We start from the raw sequence: 25,545 nt of genomic DNA, 5'->3' as shown, positions 1-25,545 counted from the left end.
AGCACAATATTGAGGCTAATTACCTGCTGGCTCTCCTCTGGTTGATGATAAATAGTGTGACAGTTTATCCGGTCCGGTCGAGGAGCCGAAGCGCTCATGGGAGTCGTGGCTCCGCCCGCTGATCCCACAGGCGCCACGGCTCCATCAGCCAGCGAGGGCGCCGCAGCTGCTAAGAGACGTGTAAATAACCACAGAGAGGAAGACAAACGCCACTGTGGAACATAAACAAGACACCACACACACACACACACACACATTGCCTAACAGGATGCACACCTCAGTATCTTGGTGAATCTCATCAGAGCTCACAGGATGCAGCGGCAGCTCAGGAAGTGGAGTTAGAGAGAGTTTACACTCATCAGTGTGTGTGTGTGTGTGTGTGAGAGACTTGATCAGTAGAATTACACTTTAAGTTTGAATGTATAGATGCGGATTCTATACATACAAACTTAATGTAGCTCCCTGTTAGTCTCTCTCTCTCTCTGCCTCTCTCTCTTCCTCGCTCGCTCTCTCTCTCTCTCTGCCTCTCTCTCTTCCTCGCTCGCTCTCTCTCTCTCTCTGCCTCTCTCTCTTCCTCGCTCGCTCTCTCTCTCTCTCTGCCTCTCTCTCTCTCTGCCTCTCTCTCTTCCTCGCTCACTCTCTCTCTCTCTCTGCCTCGCTCGCTCTCTCTCTCTCTCTCTCTCTCTGCCTCTCTCTCTCTCTGCCTCTCTCTCTTCCTCGCTCACTCTCTCTCTCTCTCTGCCTCGCTCGCTCTCTCTCTCTCTCTCTCTCTCTGCCTCTCTCTCTCTCTGCCTCTCTCTCTTCCTCGCTCACTCTCTCTCTCTCTGCCTCGCTCGCTCTCTCTCTCTCTCTCTCTCTCTCTGCCTCTCACTCTCTCTGCCTCTCTCTCTTCCTCGCTCACTCTCTCTCTCTCTCTGCCTCTCTCTCTTCCTTGCTCTCTCTCTCTCTCTGCCTCTCTCTCTTCCTCGCTCATTCTCTCTCTCTCTCTCTCTCTCTCTCTGCCTCTCTATCTCTCTGCCTCTCTCTTCCTCGCTCTCACTCTCTCTCTCTCTCTACCTCTCTCTCTCTCTGCCTCTCTCTCTCTCTGCCTCTCTCTCTCTCTGCCCCTCTCTCTCTCTCTCTTCCTCTCTCACTCTCACTCTCTCTCTCTCTCTCTCTCGCCCCGCCCCCCACAGACATGCAGCGGGTGCCACATGTACACTCACACACACACGGGAACATGCTCGCACAACATACAAGGGTCAGTGACGTCGCGCTCCTCTCTGCATGTTCTCAAGAGTTCTGTTGTCATGGCGACCCAGTGGCATGCGCCTAGTAGCCATACAAGTGTGTCTGCGTGTCAGAGCTGGTGAGTAAACACACACGTGCACGTGTGTGAACACAGTGTGTAACACAGGACAGTATTTACATGTGCAGGTCAAACTGAGCTGCAGCAGCGACAGTAAAGACTGTGGACCTGCAGACCTTCTTCTTCTCTCACATCAACACATGTTCACATTAGTTTTTGTGCAAAATTCGCAATAGAAACTCGGCAAAAGATGAGAATTCATCCTAACTAAACATCGTGGGTTGACACGAAATGACAGGTGAGTGTGTGTATGCGACTGTGTGTGTCTGTGACTGTGTGTGTGTGTCTGTGTGTAAGTGCATGCTTGTGTGTGTGTGTGTGTGTGTGTGTGTGTGTGTGTGTGTGTGTGTGTGTGTGTGTGTGTGCGTGTGTGTGTGTGAGTGTGAGTGAGCGGGTGAGTGTGTGTGTGTGTGTGTGTGTCTTGTGGCACACTCTCTGCTTTGTCAGTCCTGTGTGCAGATGAGGGGAAGGTTGTGAGCTCCACTCCCACTCTGCTGTTTTTATCAAAGCAGCACTCAGCTCATTGTGCGGCTGCTCTGGGGTCTCGTCTCATTGTGATGGTAAACAGGATTCTCTGGAGCTTCATTACTAGCGGCCAGCAGAATGCTAACAAATCATTAAACCTTTTCAAAGGCCACTTCAGACAAAAACATTCAAACACAATCAGCCAGTTTGCCTTTTGGCATCGCAGAGAAATTAATGAGTAATTGTGTCCTAAAAGTGTGTGACTGTGTGATGTTTACCATGTTTGGGTCCATTTGTCATATTCAGTCTGAGTCGATGGAACTGATTAGGTTTATTGAGTTTCATCTGGATTTTATTTACACCAGTCTCACCAAAACAATCAGCCTTTAATGTAATAAACCGCAAACAACAACAAACTGTGAAGCTACAGAAAGTTTCAACTGCAAATTGGGTTTTAACGAGAAATTATTGCAAACTGCAGCTTTTGCATTTTATCAGACACACTGTGGGAAAACGAGAGTGCATGAGAGCTGAACCTCTCTCTCTCTTCCTGTCTCTCTCTGTCTCTGTCTCTGTCCTTCTCTTTCTCTTTCTCTTTCTCTTTCTCGTTCTCTTTCTCACTCTCTCTCTCTGTCTCTCTCTCTCTCTCTGTCTCTCTCTCTCTCTCTGTCTCTCCCTCTCTCTCTCAGTATGAATAGCGCCGTCTATTGCTGGCCAAACTTAATCAAACCCCGGCAGACAAACGCAGACATCAGAAAGGTTTGAGTCTTTGGGTCGTTTCATCTGTGAGCCGCACGTCAGTCACCTCACTAATCAAGCAGCTGCTCTGTAATGACACAGAACGTCCGTACACAGAGACCGTGAGGGCGCAGAAGAGTCGCTGGTTATTGTTATTCTGATAGATTTCTTATCTGGAGGCGAGCCTGTCTGACAAAAGCTTCTGGTTTTGGTGGAGGATGGCACCTTGTTGTGACAGACAGAGGCTCAGATGGGGTTTAGTTGAAAACTGTATAATGTAGAAAATGTAAAGACAGGGAACATCATAGTTTTCAAGTTATTACATTATTTAAGACAGTTATGCTCTAGACAACCATTCCAAATGTGTATCACATTAGGATACACTAGATGGTAGCAGAGGCAAAGGACAGAACAGCCAAAAAACCCTCAACCATTGGACCTGGATCAGCAGGATCTGGATCAGTAGGATCTGGATCAGTAGGATCTGGATCAGTAGGATCTGGGTCAGTAGGATCTGGATCAAGTGGTCCCTCAGTCCTCTTCAGATAGGAGCTCTATGTCTCCATGCAGAGCCGAGTGTCTAGCAGGGCTACAAACATGTAACTAGCACCATCATGTAGCTGAGATGGAGCTGAGTCAGTAAAGGACAAACAGTACTTACAGCAGTTGAGCAGTGGAAACGGTTTGGTTGCCGAGGGTGACGTTGTGTGATGCTGTAACGTCATGCTCAGGGTCGCTGTCATGTTTACTGCTGTCTGCTGGACCCGGTGTGTTGGGTTTGAGGGGTGAGGTGGAGGTCGGAGCTCTTTGTGGCTTCCTAAAATCCCCAGTTGTTGAGATGAATGAATTGGCCCGTCACTTCATCATTTATTCATGCAGCTGGAATTGATTCTCCTCCCGGTGTGTGTGTGTGTGTGTGTGTGTGTGCGTGCGTGCGTGCGTGCGTGCGTGCGTGCGTGCGTGCGTGCGTGCGTGCGTGCGTGCGTGCGTGCGTGCGTGCGTGCGTGCGTGCGTGCGTGCGTGCGTGCGTGCGTGCGTGCGTGCGTGCGTGCGTGCGTGCGTGCGTGCGTGTGTGTGCCGGTGCTAAGCTGGTAGAAAAAGGATTTGCCTCCTGGTTAAACGAGCTCTCATTGACTGTAGTGCATTCAGGAATAGAATGCAGTTGTTCTGTCTATAAATCATAGAACAGGTGTTGGGTAACAATGGGCCTCGTTTGTAAAACGTTCACACAAAGAAGTTGAACTTTTCCCAGAAGAACAAAGTCATCACGTTTTTGGAGTAGGCATGGAATCTGGGTGATGTTTGGCTGAATCATGAAAGTTTTATGATTTTCTTTTAGATCAGTTTGCAAAGCGGAGAGAGAGAGAGAGTTCCAGCGATCATTAGGCTGCGAGTGCAATATCTTTGGGAAATGTTTAAAGATGTATTCCCTTATCTGGAGCAAACATAGAGATAGAGCTACGTAGAGATTTTGGCAATATTTGTGCTTCTCTTCCTTCTCTTCTCTCGTTGAATGGACCCTGATGGATCCATGAACACGTGTTAGAGCCTCTTAATGCTCCTCTACACGAAGAGAGAAGTTTAGTTAGATACACACATGTTGACCTCTGACCCTTGACCCTGAACCCTCTGTATGTTGTCATGGCTCTCTATCTGCCGTGAGGACAAATAGTAGAAGAAGAACATAGATGTGAGAAGGTGTTAGCCTCATTATAGCATAGAACAGTTCTATTGGTGAATCCAGGAGATACATTGAGCTTGTAGAGAAGGAACAACAACATGGATCCATCAGGGTCCATTCAGACCACAGACCTGAAGAGAAGAAGAACATCTACACAACACACTGACAGAGGAACACACACAGAGATGTAATTAAACACTTAATACCCAAATGTCTTCAAATTGGAAAAATGGAAAACACTCACACACTGAGAACCATAACAGGAAATGAGCAAAGTGTCCTGTATTCTCTTCCTGTGGCTCGATGGAGGAACCTTTATTCATCAGGAACATTTCTAAGTTACTGTAATAAGATTCATTTGTCTGCCAGCATCTTTACATCAGAGCGACTCATCCAAACATCTGATCTCCTGCTTCTTCTTTCCTCCCCCTCCTCCTCCTTCTTCTCTCCCCCTGTTTCCTTCCTCTGCTCCCGCATCGATCTGCTCTCTCTCTCCAGGTCCTGAGGAAATGGTGATGGTTAATGGCCGCCCCCTCCCGAGCTCGCTGGATTCCTCGCAATCATAGATCCATCATCGAGGGAAAAGCTCTCATCATGGCGACCCCCTACCTCCAGACCGCGCTCCCCCGCCCCTCCTGTAGAGGGCGGGATTGTTGAGGGAAAGGACGAGCGGCCGAAGCGTCTCAGACAAAACTCGCCCAAACCATGTAGTGTACCTTTCTCCAAGGCGGGGGGAGGGTCTAGATTTCAACCTGATTTATTTTCATTTCATTCCTTTTGACGTGATTTCTGGAACAGATCTGTGTTCGTTTGTTTAAAGAGTGTATGTGGCTGTGGACGGTGCAGTGTGCGGCGAGGAGGAAGCGATAGAGTGGAAGAGAGAGAGAGAGAGAAAGGAGGAGAGAGATGGTCCTCCACACCTCCCCGTTCTCCAGTGCCTGTTTGCACTTCCTGGATGGCTTGTCATGGATCCTGGTGTTCCCCTGCTACTGGCTGCTGGACCGGCTGCTGGCCTCCTGCGTGGCCACCTCCCTGGAGAAACGCCAGCGCTCCCAGGACCCCTGCTCCTTCCTCACCTTGTGCGTACTGATCTCCGCCCCCCTTTACCTGCTCCTCTTCCTCACCTCCCTGCCCTTCGCCCTGCTGGGCTTCCTGCTCTGGGCTCCGCTGCAGGCCGTCCGCCAGCCCTACCTCTACACCTACCGCAGGTCAGTGTCTCTGTCAGCTGATAGTAGAGTAGAGTCTCCAAATAGTTTCTACCAAACTATTTTATTGTTTATTCATTTGGTTGGTTCTGTCTAAAGCTTGTCTCATCTTACTGAACTTCTGTATTTCAGACCAGACAAGCATCAGGTGGAGCAGGGAGCGGCGGGGCCGGCGGGCGCTGGGCTCAGTGAGTGGAGGCCTCAGGGCAGAAGCTTCTGTTTCTGCAGTGCCAATGTTTGCCTCCTGCCCGACTCTCTGGCCAGGTTCAACAACCTGTCTAACACTCACAGGAGAGCCCGTGAGGTCGGCAAGAGGATCCGCAACGGGGCCAGTCGGCCTCAGATCAAAATCTACATCGACTCACCAACCAACACCTCCATCAGGTAATAAGGACTCAGGTCTTTGTTTGGCTTTTGCCTGAAACATCACATTCTGATCATCAGTGACACATTTTCATTTTCTTTCTTTCTTTCTTTCTTTCTTTCTTTCTTTCTTTCTAGTGCTACATCGTTCAGCAGCCTGGCCACAGGTTTCCGTCGCACTTCCTCCCTGGACCACCGTCCTGAACCGACACACATCACCAACGGCCCGGCCGACACTGAGACAGAACCCCTCACCGAGTGCCCAATTCACCCCTCAGGTGCCACTGATTGCCCCCTCCACCCCTCCTCAGGGGACCAGGGCTCCTCTGAATGCCCCCTTCACTCTGATGGAGGGGAGAACACCTCAGACTGCCCCCTCCACACTAACAACAGCTCAGACTGTCCCGTTCACGCCACAGGTGAAGCTCAGGACTGCCCCATGCATTCCACAGGTGCTCAGGGCAGCCCGGGACATGACGACTGCCCCATGCACGGGGAAGGGGCTCAGCCAAAACCCTCCACAGAGTGCCCACTTCACACCTCAGGGGTTCAGATCAGCATCAGCGCCCCAGAGCCCGATCCCCAGGAGGACAACGGCGAAACGGGGAACCACCGGCCTGGGGACGCAGCAGGGGACACGGGCAGCATGACCGCCTCCCGGGAGTCCCTCACTCGTTACCATGGAGGCGGCGGCGACGGAGGAGGAGGAGGAGGCATATCCTCCAACAATACGCTCTCTCACGTCCCACGCACCTCAGTATTTAAGCGACCCGGGCGAAAACGTCGACACGGAGACGAAGCATTTGACCACGAGATCTCTGCCTTTTTCCCTGCCAACCTGGACTTCCTGGCTCTACAGGAAGTGTTTGACCACGAATCGACAACTAAGCTTCGGCGGCAGTTGCATCGCTACTTCCCCTACGTGCTGAGTGATGTGGGCCGCTATGGCTGGAAAGGTTGCTGCTCCAGGTTTAAGTTCCTGAACAGCGGGTTGCTTTTGGCAAGTCGCTACCCGATCCTGGATGCACGATACGAGTGTTACCCCAACGGGAGAGGGGAGGACGCTCTGGCAGCCAAGGGGGCGCTGTTTGCCAAGGTCAGATGTCTTACTTTACCTTCTCTACTTCTCCTCTCACTTGTTTCCTCAGCACTCGTGTGTAGAAGTGTGTGCATAGAGAATTTAGGTTGCTACGCCCGGGCAGAGTGCTCCAGGTGTTCGTGTCCATATTTTGCTGGCATTGACGTTTTTTGTGGCTTAATCTGCAGCTTAATCCCAAACTGGCTGCCTGTGGACCTCACAAACTCACAATGAAGATGAGACTCCTTCGATCATCAGAGTAGGGAGAGCAGTTATTATGAAGCTGAAAATGTTTCCGTTTAATCGCTGCCTTTTTTAGGCCGATGAGGCTGCTAAGGGATTTTTAGGCCGACTGTCAAATGAGAAGAGATAAGCCGACGTCTTCACTGCTCACTCCTTCCTCTTTTGTAGTCAGAATGTGTGTGTGTTATTCTGCTCACTCTGAGCTTTTCAAACGGGAACATTCATTTCTCCTGGTCTCATTTCATTTCAGCCTGAGCTGAATACCAACTAGCAGCAGTGTGTGTGTGCGCGCGCACATGTGTGTGTGTGTGTGCACGTGTGTGTGTGTGTGTCCCCTCCAGGCTACTCTTCCCATCTCTGAGCTCATTTTCTTAAACTTTGGCAAGGAAGTAGCTGAATCTCGCCTATTAAGTCTATTTATACTTGATTAACTTTATTATGTCTCTGAAAGGGTGTGTGAGTGTGAGAAAGAAGGATGGAACGATTGAGACAGAACACCGTCAGCTGTGTTAATGAAGTGTGTGTGTGTGTGTGTGTGTGTGTGTGTGTGTGTGTGTGTGTGTGTGTGTGTTCTGTCCCTACGTGAACTTACTCGTACACATCTATCTGTTCCATCGTGTGCACAGGTTGTTGTAGCTCACACACACACACAAACACACACACTCATCACAGCTTGGGCTCCTGTTAGCTCCTGATACCTGCTGACTGCCTCTCCAGCTTACAAGCTGCCCTCACGTCTCTCTTAGTTTATGAATTCATCCCCCTGACAACCTGGACAGCCAGCTGGCAGCCGAACGTCTCCACTCAAGCTGTTTGTCCTGTTTCAAGCAGAGCAAACTGTTACTTCACTCTGCAGAGGGACGTGCTTGCAACTAGGGGAGTAAACAAGCAGCTAGGGGAGGAAACAGGCAGCTAGTGGAGGAAACAGGCAGCTAGGGGAGGAAACAGGCAGCTAGTGGAGGAAACAGGCAGCTAGGGGAGGAAACATGCAGCTAGGGGAGGAAACAGGCAGGTAGGGGAGGAAACGGGCAGCTAGGGGAGGAAACGGGCAGCCAGGGGAGGAAGCATGCAGCTAGGGGAGGAAACATGCAGCTAGGGGAGGAAACATGCAGCCAGGGGAGGAAACATGCAGCTAGGGGAGGAAACAGGCAGCTAGGGGAGGAAACAGGCAGGTAGGGGAGGAAACGGGCAGCTAGGGGAGGAAACATGCAGCCAGGGGAGGAAACATGCAGCTAGGGGAGGAAACACAGATGAGTCAAACAGGTGTAAGGATGAAGACATGGTCAGTAGCAGACAGAAGAGCATCAGCCAGCTTCATACTCAGCTGTGTTTCTGCCTCGCAGGGTCGAGGGGAGCAGGAAGTGATCATTTATTTATTCGACCAAACAAACAACAATTTGTATTTTCCACGTTACCCAGGCTGTCTTTGTTTGGATCGTGTGAGGAAGCAAAACATGTCGGACGTTTAATGAAGCCAGAGAGCAGCCGAGTGTGGAAATCACAGATTGATCGATGGAATGCAAAACTATTTCTTTCAAACTTGACTGACTCCTGATGCCCCCCGCCCCCTGACACCCTGACACCCTGACACCCTGACAGATATCTGAGGCAGCGGCATGTTGACAACCCTTCCCTCCTCTCCGTGATCCTTCGGCCATTCCGCTCATTACTGCTGTGCACTCTGAGGCGCTGTGCCGCCAGCTGGGATGCTTCTCATTAGAGACGGTTGATTTCCTGTACCTGATGTACGAGATGCTGTGTTTGTTTGTTCCTTGGTATCAAACACAAAGCGAGGGAGGCTGCATCGCTCACAGGCGCCTGTTCAGGACTTGAAATCCTGGAAGTACTTTGCTTCTCAGGTTTCTTTGTCTCTTTGAGTGGCACTTCATGGCTCCAGGAACATTACAGTACAATTTCAGGATGAATTCAATGTTACTACATATACATATTATTTTCCATAGACAACCAGTCAGCCACACACACACAACCACACACACACACACACACGCACACACACTCCTAATTTCCCTCTGGGCAGATTTTCCTAAAAACGCAGCAGGTAGTAGAGAGAGAGAGAGAGAGAGAGAGAGAGAGAGAGAGAGAGAGAGAGAGAGAGAGAGAGAGAGAGAGAGAGAGAGAGAGAGAGAGAGAGAGAGGATATTAATTCTAAGTGTTTCCCTAAAGAGAGAGTCAGTGTGTGAGCTGTGCTGTGTAATTAAAGCTTTTCAGTCTCAACATTTATCCTCTCTAATAATTATTTCAAACTCCTAAGTGCTTGGCTGAAGCATCCTGTTTGTGTGTGTGTGTGTGTGTGTGTGTGGTGTGTGTGAGGACAGTTTAAACGGGATTAAACTGGAAGCTCCAAAACAAGGACACAAGCCCTCTGACCTCTGACCTCTGCTCACTGTCCAGGTCTTTCGGAACAGCTTTCAGAGCGTCATGACTCCGACCACGCTTTGTTTGGTTTGCAGTCTTATTCTGCTGCTAAATCCAGACGTACTGAACAATCTTCAATGTAGAGGTTCCAGATTTATTACCTCAGCTTTCCTGAAAGAAAGGCTGTATTATATGCGATGCTGACTGGCAGAATGAGCTCAGTTGGAGAGGACATACGTAAGAGCGGCAGGTTCTGGGCTCCATCCTCATCATCCATCGTGCTTCTGTCTGCGGTTGACTCCATCCTGTCGTCCCACCTGACAGGAAGAAGCTGAAACATGTACGAGCGTCTCGGCCGGGCCGGCGCGGTTTGGGCCGCCTGTGCGTGCGGCGAGGCGAGGCGAGGCGAGGCCGGACTTCGCCCACTGAAGGGAGAGCTGGGTTCATGAGAGGCTGTGATCAGGCCTCCATCGCTCAGCCTGGGTTTCCTCTCACAGCTGGTCTCAGTTACCGCTGCGTTCCGTCTCTAATGAGAGGAAGCTGCTGCAGCGTCTCACATCCTCATCCTGTCGCCTGATTCACACTCATTCACTTTTGAAGAAATTCATTTGATTTGATTTCCTTTCTTTATTATTTGTACAGAGGAGAGAAAAGGGCCTGGGTTGAGCTCTGACATCATCTCAACCTCCTCTGCCTCATTAAGAACAGGTCGACCATTTTTCAGAATTTAATCATTTTCAGTCCAAACAAAGTCACTGACATTGTTTGTTTATGTAAGTTGTAGCTTAGCAACAGCAGCGAGATGAGACCAGAGACGCGCTCCCATCTTTGTTGTGTCAGTTGTTGACTTAATTTAACGACGATAATGTACGAACCCGGTGTGTGTTTGTCAGTGTTGTGTTTGATGTTTGTGCGTCTCTTCAGGTCTGTAGGTCTCTAATGGACCCTGATGGATCCATGAACACGTGATAAAGCCTCTAAAGCTCCTAGAAGTTTAGTTACATCCTAATATGCTGACCTCTGACCTTTGACCCTGAACCCTATGTATGTTGTCATGGATCTCTATCCTATAGTAACTTCCGGGTGTCTTCTCTCATCAGTCTGCAGCTCGTGTGATGAAGGAGCTGAGAGGATGTTGTGCAGGAGAGATAGTAGAAGAAGAACATAGATTTACAGCTCACTTAATTTATTATTATTATTATTGCCAGCATGTCACTTTAATGTACTTTATTAAGTTAATAAAACCTGAACACACACACACACACCCACACACACACTAATGGGATCCAAGTCAGACCTGCATCACAAGCGTCCCAGCAGGCCTGTTGTCAGTTTTGAGGGCGCACACACTCGCCCATTCAAGCAGAGATAAGAGCGTGAAATATTCATGTGAGAGCAGCCTGCAGATAGAGAGAGTGGAGGAACGAGGGAGGAAGGAAGGAAGGAAGGAGGAGAGGGGTAAGACGGGGAAGAGAGGAGGAAATCATTACATTTAATGTTTTAGCCTGTTGGGAAATGAAGTTGTCACTGAAGGAAAGGGAACAGCTGGAGAGGAATGTAGGTCCCCAGCATCCTGTACACACTGAGGAGTGATGTTTAATATATGTGGAGATGAAACACGGCTGCATGTGGAAACAGAACATACGTGTGTGTGTGAAAGCGGCACAGGAAGGCGTGAAGGCCGGAATCAAAGAAAACGCGTTCAGCTTTGCCCCCAATGCTTGGGCTCAGTCAGCTCAGTTAGGATTCAGTCCTGTTCTTGATCATTCAGCCTTGGCGGAGGTATGAACTCAAGTATTTTCGGGAATGTATTTAGTCATTCACAAGAAAATGAAACTCCCATGTAGCAAACATCTCCTAGTCACAGGTGAGAGAGAGGAAGAGTGAGTTTCTCTGTGACATCATCAGAAAGGTTCATGAACCATCTGACACTTTGATTTATTTACTTTATTTCTCTCTCTTTTTTGCTCGGTCTGCTCTTTTCAGTTCAAATCCACTCAAACTCTCATTTCATTAAGTCTCACTGAATGGATGCAGAGATCTTGGATGTGGCGTGTTTGGCTCACTGGAAGCTTCTAGTTTGGTGTTAAAGTCTGGATCATTAGTCTCATGAGTTACTGCGTCTCTGAACGTTACTCATCTGGAGCTCTGTGCAGAGACCAAGCCAAGGCAGCCATCACGTTATTGATCTGTCTGCGACCATTCATCAGGAAGAAACCCTGACCTCAGTCTACCTCAGTTTACCTCAGTCTACCTCAGTTTACCTCAGTCTACCTCAGTTTACCTCAGAGGAACACGTATGGCATAAATCGATCCTCAACTATGACGCCTGATCATGTGAAGGTGTCCCCAGGCTGCAGGATGGATGTGTGTTAGCAAGATCAGTCCAAAAGTCCTCAATTGATTTCTTGACAGGTTTGTGAGTATTATTGTTAAGTCCATAGACGACCATTCAGGCTGCTCGTCCTGTCACTGCTGGATGGTCAGAAGCTCATAATCACCGTCAAGTGTTTGATTGATCCAGCTTCTTGTCTCTCTGCGTGGGTCTGAGCGAGGGGCTCGGCTTCACACACACTCCTGGTTGCTGAAGAGGAAGGATCAATGTTGAGAGCTGTTTGCCTCCTCTGATATTCCTCTCCAGGAGCAGAGTGGACAGCTTCAGCTCGTCTCCACCCTCCCACACTCACTGTCTCCCTTCCTCTCAAATCCTTTCTTCCTCCTCCTCCTCCTCGTCGCTCCTCCAGGTCCGCCTCGCTTTCTCGAGGATTCTCAACACCGATGCTTAAGGTGTCTGATTAAACCTCGGGTGATGATGAATTTGTAGCCGCTCTGGCAGCAGAGGAGCTAAAAGGAGGACAAAGTGCTGACAAATGTCTGTGATGTGTTCGAGGAGGTGTTGGACCTGCAGCTCCGGTTTTAGATCACATCCCACCTCATCTACTTGGGCTGTTCTATATTTCAAATCCGTTTGCTCCTTATGTCGTTACTCAAGCACAAAATCTACCAGTGTTAATTATCTTCACCTTCAATCAAGCTTAAAGTGTGTGACCCTGATGGATCCATGTTGTTTCTTCTATCAGCACAAAGATAGAAGTTCTGCCCTCCAGATGGAAAGATGGATGAATAAAACACACAAAAGATAATAAATACAAAAGAAGCACATAAAGCTGTGTGCATTATTGATGAAGAATAAATAATAAGAGAAAGTGTGAGTGCAGGCAGTGTGTGTGTTGTGTTGTGTTGTGTTGTGTTGTGTAGTGTTGTGTTGTGTTTCTGACCTCCAGGCTGCTGTGACCCAAATATGTCACCTTTATGTTTGGGGATGAAGAGTTGTGCTCAGACTGGTGCTGATGGCTCAACGCGGCGCCGCTGCAGTTTGTGCTGATGGCGCCAAGACGATTCGCTTTTTCTTCACACTGATCAATGGCCGACTTTGGTTTTCCTGCTGATGAAAATGTTGGGTTCCCCTGAGACAGCAGCGGGAAATGTCAGGACTGTAAATGTCAGGGGGGAAATCAACCTGTTGTTTCTATTTTACTACAATATTTAGAGGCATTTTCATAATAATTGCCTGTGCAGCGTCTCTGTGCTGCTGAGTGTAACGTCCTGCTGTACAGTCACACGGTTTTCCAAATCCTCTGTGGAACAGGAAGCAGTGCGGTGGCTCCGTCACGTTCAGGAGTTGCGTAGCATGTGCTTACGCGAAAAAAAGGGTAGAATTGTTAACTAGTGGACCAAGTGGGACTGCCAGTTAGAGACGTGAGGCGAAATTCAATGAACATGAAAGGATGTTGGGCTAATTGACCCACAGGAAAGGTTTGGAATCCTGGGTTTGTCGGCTTCTAGTGTCGTGGAACAAAGTGTGTTGTAGTCATGGTGTCTGGCTTCATCTCCAGAGGAGGAGGAGGAGGAGGAGGTTGAGATTGGAACGTTTAGGCTGCAGCACAAACTGTGATGTAAAAGCGTGTCTACATATGAAGGTCACGTTAAACGCTCACAGGCGGCCGTGTGCTGAGCTCTCTGACTGTCGTAGGAGCAGCAGCAGCTTTCGGAGCGAGCTGCAGCCGTGTGTGTGTGTGTGTGTGACCTTTTCCAGGCACCACTTTTACCCAAATGTCTTTAACGATAATCACAAAAAAGCAAATGTCCTCACGCTGAACGTTCCAGATGTTCTTTAACCAAATCACGGCTCATTGTAGACGACAGCGGGATTACAGCCTCTTTTAGCAACACGGGTCATCTGGACTGAAATGACGCGCGGCGCCGCAGGAGCCGGCAATCAGAGCTCAGACCACAATCAGCGCGAAGACGGAGGCGACGGCGAGACAGACTCCAGTGTGGACCAGAGAGGGTTAGGGTTAGAGACAGGCTCTCCTCTGGCCCTCATCATGTCAGACCAGGCTTTGAGGTTAGGTTCAGGGACTTAAGCTCCATGTTGGCACTCCATCCTAATCGTTCCAAGCACAAAGGCTCCCAGTCAACATTAATGGAATTCAATCGGGCAACATTCCGATGCTCCTACAAACTCTCTAATTCCAGCTCCGATTTCCGTCTTAGTTGGACGCACATGCAGACACAGTTGGTGGTCTTGAGGTTGTGTTCATGCGGTCGATCAGTCAGGTTGCACTTCCTCTGTGTTGTGTTCATGTATGATGATGTGAGCTGTATGTTTCCAGACGGTCCAAACCTTTCGTCATTAGTTTATCTCAGTAGTAAAATGCTGCTGTAATGACTCTCTCTGGCCACAGGGGGCAGTAACCCTACGCCTGTCCTGTCTGACGTGTTGTTGTATTTGTCTGCAGGTTCATGTGGGAACCTCCCATCAAGAGCAGAGGGTGGTGGGATACCTGACCTCTACACACCTCCACGCCATCGAAGGTACAGTTATACCACCCCGTCTCTCTCGCTCTCTCTGGCTCTCACTCTCTCTCTTTCTCACTCCTTCTCTCTCTCTCTCTCTTGCTCTCTCTCTCTCTCTGTCTCTCTCTCTCACTTTCCCTCTCTCTTTCTAAGTCTCTCTCTCGCCCTCTCACTCTCTCTCTCTTCCCCTCTCTATCTCTCTCTCTCTCTCTGTGCATAGCTGAATACACTTGCACTCATGAATGTATTGATAGAATTTCCATTGCAATACATTTTTACCAAGCTGTGTGAACGCTTTTATGCTACAAATGCATGTGTGTGTGTGTGTGTGTGTGCATGTGTGTGTGTGTGTGTGTGTGCACATGTGTGTGTTAGCTAGATAAATTGGCGCATCAAAACTCCCGCACACCTCCTCCTGCTGTTCCCATGGCGACTGGCTCAAGCTGTTTAAGGCGTCACAGGCCTATTTAAAGCTTCTGGTCGATGCCTCCCTCATTTTTTACCACAGACACGTCTCCCCCCTTCCCCTGCTATTCCCGGCCCCTCCTACGCTCGCTGAGCCCTAAAAATAGCAACAGTGGGGCTGCTTCTAAAGATACATCAAACGCAAAGCCTGCAGGGGGAGGAGAGGCGGGGGAGAGGGGGGGAGAGGGGGCAGAGGGGCGAGCAGAGACCTGATTCTTGTGAAAAGAGAAAAGCGATGAAAACCAGGATTTTTTTTCCTGCTTGGTAAAGTTTTATTGACTGAACTGAGATGCAAACTCATCGATACATGAGGGGTGCGTGTGTGTGTGTGTGTGTGTGTGTGTGTGTGTGTGTGTGTGTGCGTGTGTGTGCGTGTGTGTGTGTGTGTGTGTTCTGTAGGTCTTTGAATGGACCCTGATGGATCCATGAACGTGGTAAAGCCTCCAGAGCTCCTCTACATGAAGATAGAGGTTTAGTTAGATACTAATATAATATGTTGTAAAGTCTGACCTTTGACCTTTTATCATGGAGTGGATGTTGATGATGTTGATGGCGTGAAAGCGTCCTGAATGTTCCACAGTGACCTTTAGGGAGAGCTTTGTAAGTCTCAGTGGGCCAGTGTGGGTCAGTGAAGCCAGAGAGCAGCTGAGTGTGGAAACAGCACACGTCATCCTTTTTTTTCCTACTCCCTCTTCTGCCTGCACACACAAAACCCTGGGCGGTGCACGTACAGCCTCACAGGGTCCATGGTGACGGTGGCTGGGTGTTCACAGCTGACAGACTGTAGACCCCAGCAGACCCTCGTGGACTGGACCACTTTAATGCTCATAAAGGTCTTTGTTCCTCACATATTAGTTCTTACAAGGAGAAGACCAAGCTGAAACAAACGAATACACCCACCCACACACACACACACACACACACACACACACACACTGAATGTGATCCAGAAACACACCAGGTGAGAGCCAAAGCCTCCCACTCACCCAACAATATCCCCACACCTCTTTGTTTCTCACACCCTCCACTATTTGGCTGTTCTGTGTGTGTGTGTGTGTGTGTCACTCTCTTTCTGTGTGTGTGTGTGTGTGTGTCACTCTCTTTCTGTGTGTGTGTGTGTGTCACTCTCTTCTCTCGCTGTCTCTTTCTCTGTGTTTGTGTGACTCTTCTCTCTCTCTTTGACTCTTCTCTCTCTCTTTGACTCTCTCTCTCTCTCTCTCTCTCTCTGTCTCTCTCTCTGTGTCTCTCTCTCTTTCCCAGTGTCTCTCTCTTTCTCTCTCTCTCTGTCTGTCTCTCCCCCTCTTTCTCTCTCTCTCTCTCTCTCTTTCCTCTCTCTCTGTCTCTCTCTCTTTCCCACTGTCTCTCTCTTTATCTCTCTCTCTGTCTGTCTCTCTGCTCTCTCTCTCTTTGTCTCTGTCTCTCTCTCTCTGTCCCACTGTCTCTCTTTGTCTCTCTCTCTCTTTGTCTCTCTCTCTCTCTCTCTCTCTCTCTCTCTCTCTCTCTCTCTCCCTCTCTCTCTCTCTCTCTCTCTCTCTGCCTCTCTCTCACCCACCGCCTTCTTGTATTCACTTTATCGCCTCGTCGCCCAGAATCAGATTTATATCTCATTTACTGGCTCGACTGGACGAACAGGGAAGCTGCCAGAAGGCGAAACAGTGATTTGATGTGTGGCAGATATGAGAGCTTGGATTAATAAAATGTGGACAACAAGAGATGAGAAACTCGGTGATGTGCGTCAGTGAGTGTGTGGACGAGCTCATACCTCCACCAAGCAAACATCTCCTGCTGTTGAATTACATCATACTAATCTTGTGATTGTTGGTTTTTGATTACATTTTATGATTTAGGTCATTATAAATAATTGTCCTTCTTCCTTTCTCCTCGCTGTCACACACACACACACACACACGCACGCACGCACGCACGCACACACACACACACACCGCTGCCATCCTCCAGGTGATTCGTCGGTGCGTTGCGAGCAGCTGGACTTGTTGCTGCAGTGGGGGTCTGAGTTTCGCCAAACCTCATCCCGATCACCTGAGGGCGAGAAAGTGCTGGAAGACCTGGTGGCCTTTGACGTCATCCTGGGAGACCTCAACTTCGATAACTGCTCTTCAGGTAAACTGCATTCTGTTGGCAATGGTAATAATTACCATTATACCAGTAGATGGTAGCAGAAACTCACTACCACTAGATCAAGATCAGCAGGATCTGGATCAGCAGGATCTGGATCAGCAGGATCTGGGTCAGTAGGTTCTAGATCTGGCGGTCCCTCAGTCCTGAGATGGAGCTGAGTCAGTGAAGGACAAACCGTCTTCAGCAGCTCCAGAGCTCCATCCAGAACTGATCACACAGTATAGATTTAATATTTTATTGTTATTGTTGTCATTCCCTGGAGATGAAGCCTCCTCCTGTTCTGTGTGTGCTTGTGTTCTTCCAGAGGACAAGCTGGAGCAGCAGCATGCACTTTTTACTCAGTACAAGGACCCATGTCGCCTGGGGCCTGGGGAGGACAAACCGTGGGCTCTGGGTAAGAGCGCACACACACACACACACACACACACACACACACAAGCCAGTTCGTGTCTCTTTCATGCGAGCGAAAACAAGCTCAGGCCCACATTCCTCCTGGCACACACTCCAAGGTCCTGTTCAGCCCTATGCCAACACACACACAAAAACACTTACACACACACACACACACACACACACACACACACACACCTGCATGTAGAGAAAATAACACAGACACCCAAATATATAAAACAATCCCACACAACTCCAGCACATAAACACTAATCTGGTGATGTGCAGGTGCTCCTATTCGGTTTGCGTAGATCGTACGCGACCTCGGCGACGGGTCGGGCGGTGACACAGACGGAGCAGAGAATAATCTGCCTGTCTGGATAAATGTGGAGACACACACACACACACACACACACACACACACACACACACACAGGGCGCAGCCAGCAGCGTCACAGGCATTAGTGGACAGTTTGGGTCTGAATGTGAAGTTATTCAGGCCAGGGATATTTTAGGGACAGTGCGGGCGACACAGAGTGAAAGAGCTCGTTTGTTTGGGGCAGAAATGTGTGTGTGTGTGTGTGTGTGTGTGTGTGTGTGGAGGGGGGGGGCATTAAAAGAGTAAAACGAGACAGGCGGCGTGAATGAATGAGAGGAAGATTATCCTGCTTCATAAAGCTTAACCAAAGCAGATTAAACCTAAACAAACAGAGCAGCGTCCTTAACCCTTTAATGGCCACACGGGGAAGCGGAGACAGTAGAGTCTTTGTTGTCATGGTGAGGGGTCGTGTTAGGTGACCAGACGGCCTCCATATGCACCCAAGCAACAAGTCGCTGCCTCACCAGAGACCCACTGAGTCACACCTGTGTCTCCTCTCCTGCTCTCCTCCTCTCCTCTCCTCTCCTCCTCTCCATGTTTCCTCTCTTCATTTCCTCTCCTCAGGTACTTTACTAGATCCCAGCGGCCTTTATGACGATGAAGTCAGTTCACCTGAAAGTTTACAAAAGTGAGTCACACACACACACACACGCACACGCACACGCACACACACTCTGCACCTAATCTCCATCAAGTTTCTGTAACCTGTTTTTGATTCTTATGTGTCACTCGTTCAATCCTTCCTGTTTGTGTGTGTGTGTGTGTGTGTGTGTGTGTGTCAGAGTGATGGAGAACGAGGAGGGGAGGAAGGAGTACCTGGTGTTCCCTCCCAGTAAGACCCAGTGTCCGGGCGGCAGCCAGAAAGGGAGGAAGATCCCGCTGAAGGGCAACGGGCGTCGCATCGACTACATCCTGTACAGCGACGAAGGGCTGCAGCAAGACTGGAAGCTGGTACGCCTCACCAGAGAGGATTATGGGAAAGGATTTGAGTTTAGAAGCATCGATACAAGCTGCAGCACAAAATCCACCCCAGAATGAGACTTTATGTTCTTTAAGGGCTTATTTTTTTGGGGGATGTGTGTGTGTGTGTGTGTGTGTATGTGTATGTGGTGTGTGTGTGTGTGTTTGTGTGTTTCAGATCTTTCAGAGGTTTTGTGGGGGTGGCTTGTGAGTGAAGGAACTTTCTAGTAGACTTTGGGATCAGATCTGAATCATAGTTTAAAAGTTATGACGCTGTGTTCAGGCCATAGACAACCATTCAGACTGTGATGAGTCCTGGACCCATGTGGTCCGGTCCCTGCTGGACTGAAGGAGCTCAGGCGTCCCTGCTTACGTGTGTTGGTTCATGTAGTAACTGCGTTGACCGTGACGTGTTCCACAGCTTTGTTTTCGGAAACTGGAGTAAAAAATAACAGAATGCTTGAAGATATCGCTGAAATAGAAAAATATAAATAGGAAAAGTAAAAATAGAGGTATTTGAACATGTCAGAGTGTCAGACGGCCCTGTGGCCATGGGAGTGGCTGCAGCTTTGTGTCGTTGTGCTCACAGTGCAAACTATTTATAGGCCCACAGCAGAGGATTTGTGCTTTTTAACTGGATTTGCGCCAGGATTCACATTTCAGCTTTTCCAAAACATTCTGCTCGGGACAAAGACAGAAACATGTGAGATTAAGTCAGATTAATGTTTACTTACACAGAAAAGGACTCAATCTAAATCTGTCATGTGTGTGTCTTCCTGTAGAGTAAACAGGACTGGAGACACACTCAGAATGCTTTACCACAGAGAGAAGAGTGTGTGTTCTACTGAGCTCATTCTGCCAGTCAGCATCTCGTATAATACCTGGTCTGCAGTCCTAAATGTGGAACATTCTCAGTGAAGATGGTTCAGATGGTTCAGTCCGTCTGGATTGATCAGCAGAAACTAAAGTCAAACTCTCCAAACATGTATTAGTGTCTAACTTCAGCTCAGATGTGTTACAGGAAGTTTCCTTTAGGTGTTTAGTTCTTTCATGTCAGTGTTTGTGTCCATGTGACCTTTGACCTTTACTGGGGAAGTTCTGCTGGTTTCTAGCAGCCTGGTCCAGAGGAGAGCAGACCTGCAGCTCTGTTTACCGCTCTGCCTCTCTGTCAGCTGTATGCTGAAGGCTCTACAGAGCTCCTCCACCAGGGGGCAGCAGCTTTAAGGACACTCACTATCTCATATTTGCCCAGTGATATAGCGCCACCCACTGGACAGTCCTGGCTGTGGTCTTTATTTCAAGTAACCAGGACGTTGCATTAATCCTCTGATTTTATTCCTGTCCCCAGACACACACACACACACACACACACACACACACAGGGCCAACAAAACAACACAAGCTGGGGAGGAAACGTTTGGACGGGATTATAAACCAAATCATATCATTTACATAGACACACACACACACACACAATCTGTTGCTCTGTGTGTGTGTGTGTGTGTGTGTGTGTCTTTCTTTACTTAACCAACTAGTGCCACCCTGTGACAGAATGAAGTCACTGCAGCTACACTTAACTTCAAACTTTCTCTGCTTTCTCTTTCTCTCAATTCTGCAGTGAATGGATGGATTGAGTTTGATCAATGCTGCAGTTTCATTCAAGTATCAGTAATAATATTGACAATAACTTTAGCTGTAAAGCCCTTTTAAGCCCCCCAACTGTTACATTGTCCTTCATGGTATAGACTGAGCTGCAGATTGTGTTTATGGGGGCAGCAGCAGTAGTGAAGTAGTAGAAGAAGAGTTTGAAGCTGCACTAAGCATCTCTCGTCTGATTGACAGTGATGTCACTCTCTCTTCCCCTCTCCTCTGCAGGACATCGAGGACTTCAGCTTCGTCACACAGCTGGCCGGCCTCACTGACCACCTGTCTGTGGCCATGCGATTGGCTGTGTCCACCGGGGAGGAGGAGCCTTAACATCCAAAGCCATCCCGCCATTTTGTTTTCACTGCCACGAAGGGACGGACGACCAAGCAAGAGGAAGAGAGAGAGAGAGAGACGCAGACTGGAGCGACGTGTGAAAGGATGGATGAGGAGGAAGAGGAGGAAGACTGCAGGGTCCAGATAAGTTTAGTTAGCCAGACGTTGTTCTTCGTCCTGGAAACACAAGTACACCCACACACACACCCACACACCCACACACCCACACACACACACTCCTTCCTCTCCTCTCGCTCTCGTTTGGACTCACTTTGTGGTTTTTGTGGACAGTGAAACTTCTCATGTAGCTCCGTTTCCACACTCCACTTCTCTTTTCTCTCAGTACATACGTTTTTCTTATGATTCCACCTTCAGGGACGCTTTACATCCTCATTCCTCGGCGACAACAAACTGGAGAAACACACACACGCAGGGACGTGAAGGAGAACAACACACACACAGATCCCTGTTGTCGTGCTCCTCCTCCTCCTCCCGAAGGCGCTGGGATCGTTTTCCCGCCTCAGTCCCAGGAACCTCAACTGAAGTGTCTTTTTTCTAACGGAAAAACACAAAATGAATCTTTCTAAAGGAGAAGAAAGGACCAAGTTTCTACTGTCGCCACGGCGTTTTTATAGGGAGTTTAAATGCCTGTTTAATACTCTGCTACCTTTCTAACTCCAGGTGTCGTCTAAAGGAACACAGTGGAACGTGTATCGCATGTTTCTGCCATTATTTTTCGACCTAACTGAATTCTGACAAGGATGCGATTGGTCGGCTGGTGTCACGTGACAGGAAGTCCCCGCCGTACTTTACCTTCTAAAAATGAAACTTGCCATTTTCTTTCTGTTTAGTCTTTGAAGCGGAAATCCTCCAAATGCCCAGAAACGAGGTGCGTTTGAATGAAACATCACGCTAACGAACGGACAAGATCTCTGCTGAAGACAGTTTGTCTCCGTCCGTCCCGTCTCCGCTCTGTTGTCTTCACTCTTGTCTTTGGTTTTAGTCACGTGACACACGCCGCTCGCTCTCGTGTCGGAGCACAGGTGGGAAAGAGAAATGGCGCATGTTCCTCAGCCATGATGAGTGAAAACAGGGTGGGCAAGTGAGGGACTTTTGGTGTTACCTTGCTGGTGCATGATGGGAAATGGAAACAGTTTACAACCTTAATATAGCGGCTCGATGCACGCTTGCTTGAGTCTGGATGCCTGACGAGTCGAGAAGCATTTTGGTCTGAGACACACATGATTACCGTGTGAACATGTCTGCATGTGAGACCGCACACGTCAAGGAACCAGACAAGGTCCACACACAAATATACTGCAGATGTACAGGAAACTGCACAGCCACACACACACACACACACACACACATACACTGTTTACAGGCCTGTCAGCTGACGTAACGACCCGATCAGCGCCTCCTTAGCTTAACACCAGGCAGTTAGCTAGCTAGCTGTAGCTTAACACCAGGCAGGATGTTTACGTACGTTAAAACTGACCGGTACCACGGCAACATCACCGGATCCAGAGTCTGCCCGGTTTATGAAGGCGACATTTATGGGCTGAGTAATCCTCTTCAAAAGAAGAGCTGAAACCCTCCAAAATAAGAGCTCAAACGTCTTGATGGTTACTCTTCAGCTCTCTGATCTGTGGGAAGTTACCATAACTGACACTCCACACTCTTGAGTACAGTGTGTGTGTGTGTGTGTGTGTGTGTGTGTGTGTGTGTGTGTGTGTGTGTGTGTGTGTGTGAGAGTGTGTGTGTGAGTGTGTGAGAAAGTGTGAAAAGAGGTCACATTACTTTTTAATGCAAACGTGCTGTTATTGACACAACTGGTATTTCTACAAACACACTGTGTGCTGAAAGGAAACACAGCATGTATTTACAGATGTGTTCTTCACACAGGACACACTCTACTGCTGTGTGTGTGTAGGTGTGTGTCCGTGTGTGGCAGAGTGTATGCAGAACATGCGCCGACTGTCACGCTAGGCTCGGTTCACACTACAAGATTCATGAAATCTCCCGGAATCTTACGAGATGTGTGGAGCTCAAACCCCCAAAGAAGAAACATGGATGTTGTCATGGAAACGGCACGGACGGTGTGCGGTTCACATGTAGCGTCGCTTAGTTAAAGTGTTACGGTGTTGCGGTTCCCTCCGAGTCCGTCAGTATGGACCGATGGAGGTCCGATCAACAGACAATGGTTTGGGGGCAGGGCCTATAGTCGCCTAGAGACGCGTCTGTACTCGGTGTGATGATGATGTAGTGTGAACCCGGCTCACCGTGACTCCACCGTCACCGGGCTGCTCTGACGCTCTACACGTCTCGTCTCTTTATGATTGACCTTATTATGATTATTATGACTAATATATTCTTCTTCTGTAAGTTATTTACCTGTTCTGTTCGAGTTACGTCATGATTCATCTTGTATTTCTGAGTCGGGCTCTTTTGTATGATGAGTATTAGCGCCACTGTTTCAAAGTTGTGTTTTTGTTGAGAATAAAGTCGTAATATTTGGAGAAAAAAGGTTTAAATTGTGTTTCTAAGAACAAAACGTCAAAGTGTTGATCATGCAGTAACAATTCAGATTCTTCTCACGAAATATTACGACTTTATTCTCATAAGATTCCTGCTTTTATTTCTCTAAATATTATCCGTTTATTTGAACTCTCTTGTTTTCCTCTGGCAGCCTGACGCTCTGTCTCTTTGTTGCTCTCACAGCTGAACCCTACAATTCGTTTGCATACTTGTTAAATGAATAAATGTAAATATCCTGTAGTGACTGAGCGTTGCCACGGTTTCCCCGAGGTTCTGCCATCAGGGCCGTTGAGTTTTATTTTGAAGGGGAAGCAGCATAAAGGTTTTTTCAGTAACCATCTAAAGAGAGCAGCAGGCCGGAGCAGAGCGACGTCTTCTCCTTCGCTCGCTCGCTCGCTCGCTCACGGCTGCAGAGCGGCATCCGTTTGTTTTCATACTTTTGTTTTGTACTTTGTGTTTGTTTTGTGTTTGCAGGTTTGCTGGTTTTTAGTTTTTCAATAGTGAAACACAGACAGGAAGACGAGTGACGTGGCGTTTGAGGCTCTGACAGCGAGCGGCGCCTCAGACGGAGCTCCTGCATCTGGATGCCCAGACTCCGTCCTCTTACTCTTCTTCTGCAGTTCTCACGCTGTGCCGTTGCTTTGCGTCTAGAGCTGTAACTTTTTCTTCTCTCGTTCCTTAAACAAAACACGGCCATGCTTCTGGAAACATCTGTCACCTCTGAACAGGACAGAGAGCTCCTGTCCTGTCGCAGCTCTGTCAGGATTTAACTGTACTGACTGTAGTGTAGAGACCCGCGACATCATAGAGAGGGTCCAGGGTCAAAGGTCAGAGGTCAAGCAAACAAGTGCAGACGAATATTTCATAATTATCGTTAAATTTTCTGAAAAAGGTCGGTAATGTTGCTTTGCCATGGAGCTTCAGCCATCAGGTGGAGGAGGAAACGGACCAATGAGAGAACAGAGGAGTGTTTCTTTCTTCTTTCTCTCATGGTTCAGCCTGATGGAGACAGAATGTTTGGCGTGTTTGGGTTGAAGCTCGGCTGGTTGTTTGGGTTTTCAACGTCTCTGGTGGTTTACAGTGACTGAGCTCATCTGAGTGTGGCGTCAGTGAAGCATCAGATTAAAGCGCCGCTGGTTCCTGTGCCTGCAGGTTTCATGAGGCGCTGTGACTTTTTAAACATTTAGAATAAAGCGAAGCTAAGGAGTCCGTCTGTGAGCGCCGCTCGCCCGCTCGCCCGCCCGATGTCCTCCTGCTTTAGTTTGGTGTTTTCTCTTTCTGTACGAGGTTCTCCTGCTGGTTCCTCCGTCACCTGTCTGAGGAGCTCTTTGCTCTTTATAAGCTTCAACAAAATGCTTCTTTTCTTCTGCTTTTATAACAAAACAAAGGATTTTTCCAATGTCAAACTTTGTCTGTGTGATTATTTCATGACGGTTAGTGAACGACTCATTATGATAACAGAACTTAAACCAGCTGTGACTGAAACAGTGAGCACCAGATCACTGCTGAGCAGCTGCTAGTACTGCAGTGAATACTACCAAGAGGAGACGCAGTGTTGGAGTGAGTCACACACACGCATGCATGCACACATGCACATACACATGCACGCACACGCACACACAGACACACATGCATGCACACAGACACACATGCACGCACACACACACACACACTAATGAGACTGATGCTTGCATAGATAAATCAGGAAACATAAAATAAAATGAAAATGAGAAGATAAGATAAGACACTAATGGACAAAAGACAATATATATTAAAAAAGAGTTAAATAAATAAATGTTGTTTTATTAACAACAATAATAAAAAGGGAATAAGAGATCAGAATAAACAGAAAATCAAGTTAAATTAAGTAAGGGTGTAAAATGTGAAACAAGTTCAAGTTATACAGTTCAGATTTTTCTTTATTCATTTAGAGGTCATGCTGGTTTTGGGGGTCATGGGGTCTTGGTGGTTATGAGGGTTGTTGGTCTCGCTGCCATGTTGGTCTCACACACTGACACTTGTGATGGTTTGTCAGAGGCAGAATGAAGAAGTGAAATACTTCTAAATGATTTCTTCTGCTTTTGATGAATACAGGGACAAACCCAAAACGAAAGCTCTGACTCACAGGGATCCCCCACACACACTCCCACACACACCCACAAGCGACATTTAACTCTGGTGATCACAAGATTAAAGTGTCTATGACGGTTTTGTGAGCTCATGAAAGTGTAAACGAGTCTGAGATCATTTTCGATGAGACACACTCTTCTATTTTTACTCTCACCGCCAAAATGTTCAGTTGAGCAACATACGTGTTCCTCAGTGTCAGTGTGTGGA

At 48.3% G+C, this 25,545-nt stretch overlaps 1 protein-coding gene across 1 annotated transcript; it reads left to right on the top strand.

Moving 5' to 3' along the window:
* Positions 1 to 1,081: 1,081 nt before the first annotated feature.
* On the top strand, positions 1,082 to 24,598 carry smpd3 (sphingomyelin phosphodiesterase 3). Its single transcript, XM_076140716.1, has 11 exons — positions 1,082 to 1,348; positions 4,731 to 4,939; positions 5,053 to 5,440; positions 5,570 to 5,821; positions 5,939 to 6,896; positions 14,300 to 14,375; positions 16,782 to 16,943; positions 17,266 to 17,355; positions 18,295 to 18,358; positions 18,513 to 18,681; positions 20,566 to 24,598. Exons 3-11 carry the CDS (start codon positions 5,139 to 5,141, stop codon positions 20,665 to 20,667), a joined length of 2,175 nt encoding a protein of 724 aa, XP_075996831.1. The 5' UTR covers positions 1,082 to 1,348; positions 4,731 to 4,939; positions 5,053 to 5,138; the 3' UTR covers positions 20,668 to 24,598.
* The last annotated feature ends 947 nt before the right edge of the window (positions 24,599 to 25,545 follow it).

Source organism: Genypterus blacodes, unplaced genomic scaffold (genome assembly GCF_046128005.1).
Source record: "Genypterus blacodes isolate CSIRO-AG114 ecotype Tasmania unplaced genomic scaffold, CSIRO-AGI_Gbla_v1 ptg000015l_1, whole genome shotgun sequence".
NCBI classification, from domain to species: domain Eukaryota; kingdom Metazoa; phylum Chordata; class Actinopteri; order Ophidiiformes; family Ophidiidae; genus Genypterus; species Genypterus blacodes.
This window is presented reverse-complemented; position numbering and strand designations above follow the sequence as displayed.

Coding starts and splice junctions, on each gene's coding strand:
- smpd3 (XM_076140716.1), top strand. CDS start 5,139: ATGGTCCTCCACACCTCCCCGTTCTCCAGTGCCTGTTTGCACTTCCTG. Junction 16,944..17,265: donor CTTCGATAACTGCTCTTCAG/GTAAACTGCATT, acceptor GTGTTCTTCCAG/AGGACAAGCTGGAGCAGCAG. Junction 18,359..18,512: donor TCACCTGAAAGTTTACAAAA/GTGAGTCACACA, acceptor TGTGTGTGTCAG/AGTGATGGAGAACGAGGAGG.